Genomic DNA, 9,802 nt, shown 5'->3' with positions numbered 1-9,802 from the left:
CAGTTTCACCAAACGGGAACCGAAAAATGTGGATATCAGAACTCTGAGACCTGTTAAACCAAAGAAATATATGAATACAGAATTGGATCTCAATCGTAAACATCAGAATGGGGTAAAAAAGGATTTGTGAGATTTGGAGAGAGGTACTTCACAAACACACACACAGTTCTGAATTGAAGAGAGGAGTTGTCAGGACATGTTTTCAAACCAATGCATAAACCCTTAAGAGCATACTTTTCAGTTTGACCCGTGCACAAAAGAGGGACAGTGAATTTCTGTGTTTGGTTTATTTATTTATTTACCACATTCATCCTGTTTCTTTATTGCATTATTGCCCCGTCTGGACGTCTTTTCAATCCCAGGCAAAGACGCGAGATTAGATGGAACATTTCAGAGCATTTGGCTGTTCTGTAACATCCATGTAGCTGTAATGGTTTTTTTGTATCTATTTTGCTTGGAACACACAAGAGACACTTCTGTAGGTGTATCTGCAAAAAGAAGAACATGTGTATGAGTTCAGGGGAGAATCTGTTCACCAACATTTTCACTTATAACAGCTTTTGTTCATAATTACACAATAGAACAGCCGCCCTGTGACTTTAAGGAATCTATGGACTTCAGCGGATGTAGATATTTGGAACAGAAAGGACATTGTCCGGCTTATGTTCAGCGCTGCGCTCCGTCATATTAATCTCAGTCTAATCTAATCTATGTCACCGACTCTGAAGCCCAGTGGAATTTTATATTGAATTTAATTCGATTGTCCGGCTGCTCTTGTTCTCCCCTGTCACACATTACCTCAACACAAGCGAGAACACGTGTGCACATACACACAGAGTTGTGTGCTCATTTCACTCTCGCTGATTATAGTTTTCGACACCTGAAGATACAGCTAAGTCCAGAGTAACATACTGAGAGCGGCGGTCCCTGATTGGCTGAAGAACCCGTTTCATAATGTCACATCATTTACTCATGGAGTTTTATTGAGGTTATTTCCATCTTGTCACGGCTTCGATAAGAAATGTTACTCTTCCATTTTTATTTGTTAATGTTCTTATCAGAACAGTTACCTAACCTGTATCCTAACCCTATAATCCATTATCTCTCTCCCCCTGTTACTTGAATCGACTGATGTAAGAAACCATATTACGACTATTAACAAATTCAAATGCAGTCACCTCCATATGATACCAACCCTTTTGAAAAAGGCACGGCCTTGTTCAAGTGTCAAACTTAAAATAAATCCCAAAAGCTGCGAGGTAAGATTAAAATTCACTCTCTCTGCAGTCGCTGCTCGCGTCAGCTTTTAAGAGCTGTCATTACCAAACAAGGAAATGTTCTGTTGGATTTGTATTCCTCGTGTTCACACGCCTTACACAACAAAGTGTGTTTAAAGGGAGCACGGGAGGGGGATCCAAAAATAGTAATGGCCTTATTTACATTGTCGAACATGAGATAATTTTATATAAGAGGCCAAGAATGTGCTGTTAAGAAGAGAGCAGCGAATTTTTTTGTTATCTCTCGATGGATTCTCATTTTAAGGAAACCCCAAATTGTATGAACAAAATAGGCCGCATCCAAAATCCATCCATACATCTCTCATTTTGAGGGGCGCGGGGGGAGCTGCAGCCAATACCAGCTGACATTTGACGATAGCCAGGGTCCAACCTGGACAGTATACACAGACAAACATGTCACACCTAAAGACAATTTCAAGTCCCTAACCAACCGAGTCCCGGTCGGCTTTGTCTTTAGACTGAGGGAGGAAGCCGGAGTCCCCGAAGAAAACCCAAGCACCCATGAGGAGAAGATGCAAACTTCACACAGAAAGACCCTGGGAAGTTTAAAAGTCGTTCTGTAAAATTATCCTCACCTTTCCTGTAAAGACAGTAGTGAGACTGCCACAATGAATGGGAGATGAATTACTCATGTGATCCTCTTTAGTGCTGCAGTAATCAGCCGGAACGAGACACTATCTTGGATGACCAGAAATCTGTCTGCTAAATAAGAAAAAAAAGAGATTTTCCGACTCAGACAGACTCTCAGACAACAGCCTGATGAGTGACTAGGCTCCTTTTTTAAATCATAAACCTTTCCCTCGATAAATGATGAAAGAGCACAGTCCATCTTCCTGCAGATATGTAACTTTAAACAGGGGAGAGCCACAGAGGACAGGACATAGAGGAAGGGCTCCTCAGGTAAGTGCCTGGCTCTCAAACAGCAGCCGGCCTGTTCTACCTTTTAGTGTCAAGGTCACACCAGCTGTTCTTTTTGTATGTAAAGTAAATTATAAATGTATTTTCCAGACATCACATAGAACCGGTGAAATACCCTCACTGTCATCTCTGTTATGTTAATCGTTATTCATTTTTCCCATTCTTTCTTTTCTTTTTTTTTTTAATCATGTCTTCATTTTGGTTTTTGTTAAAGACAAATCCTTCTTTTCCAGAAACAGAAGATTAAACAAGTTTCAAGGACACAAAGACACAATCCACTGCTGCCACGGCCCCACTCAGACAAAGTAAAATACTACAAATGAGAGACTAATCCTTTAAGTACAAAGATTACACATGGCACAAAACCAAGAGACGGGGAGGTTTCTCCCTGAAAACCCCTTTTCTGATAAATGCTGAATCGGTGACCCTGGAGATGTTTAACATCAAACAAGGTCAGATTTTTGAGTGGCATTATTTAACCTCCGTACAGTGAGATTTAGCAGGGGACAGACTCAGACCATGAGGGGCTCTTATATGTCACACTGTGAATTACTGTATATGACTATGTAAAATGGGGTCTGTGCTATAGTTTAGGTGGGCCTTTAATGCATTGACTATATATAAAGATTGATGATATGTCTCTTCAAATTTTTCGTCCATGTCTAATACACGGACATGTAGGAGGTGGGGTATGTGAGCTATACTGCAGGCAACCACTAGGGGGTAGATGAGACACAGTAGCTGTGTCCCAAAGGCCTATCAGGAGCTGCATCCTTCTTCAGCTGCATTCGGAAACCAATGCTGTCCTTCCAGCCCCAAGCCCAACATATACCATGATTCATTGTGTCAAACTTTTTTTTAAAAGAGTTAATGGTGGCAAAACATGAGGTGGAAAAACGTCAGGAGAATTTATTTTTAAATGTAAGTACTCAACCGAACAGCAGTATGTTAAATAAACATGTTTTCAACATTTTTAATCAACCAAAGAACGTGTTCGTCCATAGCTTTGTTGCTAGCTGGCAGGTGTAACGCCGGGACAAGCTAGTGACGCGATAGGTGGACCAGACCTTCTGACTCCGGGTCGGCCGACACAGCTTCCACCGCCGCTGTCGACTGCGTAGACCGGGTCCTCCGCAGGATGTGGCCACCGAATTGAGACAAAGCTTTGTGGCTTTACTTTTGTGGAGCTGTCATATCGTCCTTCTTTATTTACAATCTATGCTTTAAAGCAGTGGTCACCAACCTTTTCGAGCCCAAGATCACTTTTTAATTCCAAACGTAAGCCGAGATCTACCACCCGGACATCTTCCAAAAAAACACTTAGGAGGGTCATGTTTATTATTTTGCAATTTGTGTTAAAGGCTGAATGGGAAAGAAAGAAATATACACAAAGAGAGGCAGTTGTGCAACTTTTTCTAATCAATGCAAAATATTCAAATTAATATATATCCATATTTACAATGAACAGAAGGTAGCTTCTCAGTTGCACATCATGTTCTGCAGAGGAGCTGCTGCTGCAGAGCAAAGTTTTTACATATCGGCTTCGATTTGAATATGGCCACAAATATGATTATTGCCTTGTATGAAAGAAGTCCCTTGTACTCAAATAGATATCAGTACTACACAGTATGAAGCCATGCATCTTCCGCTCTTTCAAATATTTCACAATAAAAAGCAATTTTTAAACAAGGGAATGAATTCCATTAACTGTTAATGGAATTCATTCCCTTGTTTAAAAACTGCTTTTTATTGTGTTTCTGTTAATGATTAACAGAAACGCTGGAGTGCTGTTATTTTGAAAAGGCATTCAGAAAGTGCCACAACCATTTGTTCGCGACATAAATTCATCAGAAAAACATTAAAACTCAGGTAAGATCATTTTCTCTGTTTATGCTGCTGTGAACCACAATGTTTATCTGTTTATGACACTAATGTATTTACAACACGTTCCCAAATCCGTTTCAAAGTAAAAGCACTCCAGCGTTTCACATTCTGAATCCACTCATTTGTTCAAACGGGGATTTGATTGTTATCGACAGACCTAAAGATGCGCATCTTCATACTGTAGAGTCCTGACATTTACTTTAGTACATGAACCAACTTGATCTTGACGGAAATGCAGGAGATAGGCCTGCAACTCTACCGCGTGAACAACAGACAACCGACACACAGACAACCGACACACAGCTGATCTGCGGCGCGACGACAGACAGTGAGTCCAGAGAGTTGGGGGGATCGACCACTGCTCTAAAGCAACACAAGCTACATTGATAACTGCTTCAGTGGTTCTCTTTTGGTCACTCCTTATTTCCTCCTGCTTTGTTGTGTTCCCTGACAATTAGAGCAGCGCAAGTTGAGAAGTCCACTCATCTTCTCATCTTCTTTTCAAAATATTAGACACATCAGCTTTGTCTCATGAAGCAACACAACTTCTGGTGTCTGTCTCATAACTTTACTGCACAGTCCTTTTAAATTCAAGCACTGTATCATACCTAACCCAACAAAACAATTTAGATAGTGATATTCACCATCTCCATTGTGGAAGACTGACCATGTTTTCATTATTCCCTGGGAAATCTGTTAAAATGTCAAAAACACCCTGCCTCGCAGTGAGCAAGTGGTTCCACCTCTGATCCACGTTCCATTCTTTCACAAAGTTTCGTGGAAATCTGTTAAGTAGTATATGCGTATATCCTGCTGGCAACAAACAAACAACAAAGAAACAGACAGAGAGGGGGTGAAATCATGACCTATGAAACTATGATATCATTCATTGGTTTTTTAACTGATTTGGAGCTTAACAGCCTTGATGCTTAATCAATTTAAAACCTGAGTGTGGTTAAATCATGAGTCAGCTTTGGTGGATGTTCCCTTTTATGTATTATAACCACTGTATGTAATGTACACTTGTACATGAAATCAGCTCTGCACTGTTCAAGCTCCTTTCTTTGTTCCTCTTAGTTAATTTGAAGTGCATGCCTCTTAATTAAAGGAGAAGTTTGACACTAGTGATCATCATGTGTTGACAAACACATGATGTTTACCAACTCCTAACCCCGGGACCATAATACACTTGTGAGCACAGGCTCGAAAAATTTTGGGAAATTGACACGTAATTGTCATTGAGCGAGAGAGAGAGAGAGAGAGAGCATGTGAGAGCATGCGAAAGCACATTTCATGGTTGAGGAAGCAATAACTAGAGAAAATCACATTTTAGGGTTGTGTGACTCAGCAGCAGGATATCACTTGACTTGGTTCTGTGTGTCATCGTATATCCAGTGCTTTCATTTGACAGCTCTTCACTCAGGCTGATGGAGCTGCGTTGCCTCTCGGCCTTCTTGGCACTTCACGTGCTGTGTTGTATCGATGCCTATCCCAGCGGTGCTCCTACAGGCGCCTGCGTGGACATGATACCTCGACACATGGGGGTGCTGCCGCAGCCTTCACCGGCGCCCTACTCTGTTCTCACCAACGCCAACAGCTACCAGCCGGGGAATCCCATCACAGGTAAGAAGTCCAGGAGACGATATGTCTGTGGTTTTATGGATTCATTCATATGTAAGGACATTTTTGAAAAAATATATTTCTTTTGTTCATTTAATGTGTAATTTATGTTTACGACTGTTATGGGATTATTTTTAGATTCCACACATTAAAGTTGAGAAGAAACCTTTTCATTGAGCTCTGTTACAGAATTAAGTAATAGTGCTACTCACAGTAATCTTTAGTTTACTTCTTCTTATGGTTATTGTTATGTTAATCCTCTTAATGCTCTGATGAGTGAATCGTTCAGACTTCTATTACTCGCCTCTGTGTTCAATATGGTTTTCTGGTTTATGGTTTATGTTTCATTAAAAGCCAACAAATCAATCAAACTTTATTTCTGCTGGACTCTCATACGGTTTAGTGCAGCTCGAAGTGCTATCAAATTGACTGATGTACCAAGAATAAGATAAAAAAAATACAAATGCTTTAGAATAACAACAACAGCAAAAACAAAAAGTCAGTGACTGCTCTGTGAATGATCTCGATTTGCTTTCATAAAGAAAGTCTGTTGTGTGTTATGAGACCATGGTATCAGTGCACGACAACATCTGTGTGCTTGTGTTTGGCTGCAGTGACGATCACTGGACCAGAATACAGAGGTGTGCTTCTGGAGGCTCGGACCAGCGGCAGCACCAACGCCCTGGGGACCTGGAATCTTCCTCCTCCAGACACCAGGTTTCTTGAGGTGACTCACAGACCCTTTTCACTTGAGCTACTACCACATGCAATGGAATTATATAATGTGTATGTTATTGATATAAACAGCTACAAGTATAAGCAATGATAAGAGCTACAAATCCAACTGGGAAAAATAGAAAACCCAGAAGTCACTGTGTTGTTAAGTCCCTGGCCATGACTCTAAAACTTCCTACGCCAGCATCAATCTTTCATGAGGATTTGAGAGCGAGATAAAACAACACAAGTGGAGATAACTAGATAGAATGACACTTGTAAATGTTTTATATCCACAGTGCAACGGAGCACCACAGGGGGCCGTTACTCACTCCAACACCAACCTGAAGGGCAACACCACCGTATACAGATGGATCCCACCTAAGTTTACCAGCCCTGTCTACTTCATGTAAATACTTCATACTTAAAATCAATGTTGACTGTTTTATTAATGTAACAGCAAGACCTTATGAATGACAGAAATATAATTTTCCAATATAAAAAAAATAGGTCAAAATTTAGCATTTTTTATTCTTCAAACTCCTAAATTTTGAACACTTGTTGTTTTCCAGGGCCACCATAGCTCAGCAGCGGACGGTCTTCTGGATCAATGTGAGGTCCAGCACTCTGACCAGTGGTAGGTACAGGAAGGGGACAAACCAGAATGGCACCCAGCGTCAAATTACACACACTCATGGGTATCAAATCTCTTGATGTGGCTGGTTCTATTCATCAAGATACACTCCTGCCATCTCGCTGTGTTAACCCCTTACTGCCTGAATTAATTTCCAATTGTAGAAACAAATTATTATTTGTGCTGTTGGCTGTCATACAGATGTTAAATTAAGTGGAGATTGTTAATTTCAATATAGCATTTACAGTAGATATAAAATAAAGGTATGAGGAAAATTAGCAACATTAGGCATAATGGGGCATAACCTTAATTTAACAAAGTCTCTTTTATGTAGATTGATGCTGCTTTTGATCGAAATGGAATAACAACATATGTTTCTGCACAATCATTGCTGTTCCATCATCACAGTATTTAAAATACAGCTTAATACCTCAAAATAACTTTGCTGCACAGTCTCAAGGGGCTAGTATGTATTTTCCACTTTGACCACTGAATGGCGGCAGAGTGCTTCCAATACCTTCCTAGGTATGTGTTGTATTTGCACCATCAGGCACAATCGTCAGCTCGGCGGCTTTAAGACCGGAATGGGGTTTGAGGCAAATTCGCGACATCCGTCTACAAGGGGTTATATAAAGCAAAAGACAAACAAATTCCTGAATCCTCGTCCGGATCTGCACCAAAATGTAATGGTTTCTTCCCTGACCCATATCGCATCTTTCCACCAAGTTTCATGGGAAACCGTTCAGTTGTTTTGTTCACAAACAAACAAACAAACAGACGGGTGAAAACATCCCCTCCTTGCCAAAGGTAAATCAAGAATGAATTCTAACGGGAGAAATATTCATGATGTGTCTGTCGTTATCTTCTGTTTGCTGCAGGGAAACCAGGAGGTCTCAGCTTTGCCACGGGTGCAGGTGCCGGACAGGCTGAAGAAAAGCCTCTGCTCCTCCTCGTGTTGGGTTTTCTAATGTTCCAAGTGCTGGCGTGAACGTGATGTGAAAAGGAAAAACAAGGCAATCTATAACTGCTGCAGTGTGTTACAAATCAGAGAATCTATTGTTATAAAATCATCAATTTTAAGTCTCTTGGCCTCACGTCTCGTTCCTGCACATTTTAAAAGTACCCGAGTTAGAAAATGTGTCATAGAGGCTCGTCCGTGGCTTTTATGGTGCGTGTTCTGTCATTTTTCATACGTAACAAAACACGTGGACGTCTGCTAAGAGACGAACTGGGACACTTTTACAGACCTGAACCGCCATTTAAATAATTTCAGCCCTTTCAGTGGAATACATGAAACGTTTCTGAGCGTCAGGTACAGACAGAAAAGTGGCGAGAAACGTCCACCTCTATATTTAACACTTTACGTCAGCATAGCGATGTTGTATAACAAGAACCAGCATATGCGTTCCCTAATAGTATGTTGGAGTATCCTTAAGTTCGGCCTGTATCATTGATTTCAAGGCCAAGACGCTCAAGATGTTGCAGAAGATCTTCTAACGTACAGGGCATATTCAACATCTTGTCCTCTGTTCTAAAAAATAAAAACCCACTGATTCGCTGAAATCGAAAGGGAGAAGTGTGTTGGTGTGACCACATTTGCTCTCTATGCTGTTTGTGCAGAAGGAATCCAGTTAACAATCACTTATGATAAAAAAAAACAAAAAAACTCATCAGACTAATTGCACTCCTTGGATTTTAGAGAGAGGGGGAAAGAGAAGGTGAGAGAAAGAGGGCGACTCATAAGAGACAGATGGACGAGAAATCCCGTCCGGCTGTGGAGGTTTTGCAATCTACTGAAATTCATTCCACTTATCGAAGAGCTTGTTATATGACCTGCTTTTTCCACATCGTTTGATATATAACCCAGTTTCCCAGTGTGGCGGTTTACAGAACCCAGGCCGACCTAAAGAGGCTTAAGAAATGCATTACGCGATTTAAAGCTCTATACCATAACCATCATTCCCTGCTCGACACACATGCTGCTGCTGCTGCTGCTCCACGAAACAACTGCGCCTGAAACCACAGGAGCAGGTGGACGTCTGACTTTCTTTTACTAATGCAGACGTAGCTGTGGCTTTAATTAATGACAAACTACTCATGATTACAACACACACCGTACAACAAGTGTCATCTATAGTCAGACTGCAGCGTGGACAGTAGATGTCTTTTATTTTGGGTCATTGGATTGTGTGGATTGTCAACAGAACCCTGAAATAGCAAACATGCAAAGTAAGCAAAAATAACAGCAGTTGAGTCGGTCATTTAAACTTATATATAAACCAAACATGTTAACAGCTATAGAGCAAATTCTGTAAAATTTTATGAAAAACAAGAACTGTAAAATCTATACGTCCGATAAACCAGGAAGGATGAACACAAAGTTTCCTAAATTCACACAGTCAGTATAAAAGTGACAACATATTGGAAGTGTTTGAGGAGGACTCACTAATCACAGGTCATGAAAAGAGTTTAGAACAAGGACTGGACTAGTTTCTCTAAAAGGATCGTTTGTTTTTAAATTTTTTTGTTTTCGTTAGCATGATGTCTCATGTTCCAATCTGGTGGGATGCTGGAGCGTCGCCTGGGGAACATATGATCAGGATCTCATGCAGATGCAAAAGAAGATTTCATCCTGATTTGTGCTATTCTCCCTAACGACACTTGGTAAAAGCATCCCATGATCCGCTACGCCAAAACTCTCAGGTCCGAATTAAAAAGCGAGAAATTGCTGAAG

General features: G+C 40.7%; 1 protein-coding gene across 1 annotated transcript; it reads left to right on the top strand.

Annotated features, from left to right (window-relative positions):
* The first annotated feature begins 5,333 nt into the window (after positions 1-5,333).
* Positions 5,334-8,151, top strand: LOC128438673 (putative defense protein 3). The gene is made up of 5 exons (XM_053421294.1): positions 5,334-5,723; positions 6,335-6,447; positions 6,734-6,843; positions 7,007-7,071; positions 7,947-8,151. The coding sequence occupies exons 1-5, from the start codon at positions 5,528-5,530 to the stop codon at positions 8,054-8,056; spliced, it is 594 nt and encodes a 197-aa protein (XP_053277269.1). The 5' UTR covers positions 5,334-5,527; the 3' UTR covers positions 8,057-8,151.
* The last annotated feature ends 1,651 nt before the right edge of the window (positions 8,152-9,802 follow it).

The sequence above is a fragment of the Pleuronectes platessa genome, chromosome 4, assembly GCF_947347685.1.
Source record: "Pleuronectes platessa chromosome 4, fPlePla1.1, whole genome shotgun sequence".
NCBI classification, from domain to species: domain Eukaryota; kingdom Metazoa; phylum Chordata; class Actinopteri; order Pleuronectiformes; family Pleuronectidae; genus Pleuronectes; species Pleuronectes platessa.
This window is presented reverse-complemented; position numbering and strand designations above follow the sequence as displayed.

Excerpts from the sequence above, each read along its gene's own strand:
- LOC128438673 (XM_053421294.1), top strand. The coding sequence starts at position 5,528 with ATGGAGCTGCGTTGCCTCTCGGCCTTCTTGGCACTTCACGTGCTGTGT. Across the intron at positions 5,724-6,334 it reads GCCGGGGAATCCCATCACAG|TGACGATCACTGGACCAGAA; the intron begins GTAAGAAGTCCA and ends GTTTGGCTGCAG. Across the intron at positions 7,072-7,946 it reads GTCCAGCACTCTGACCAGTG|GGAAACCAGGAGGTCTCAGC; the intron begins GTAGGTACAGGA and ends TGTTTGCTGCAG.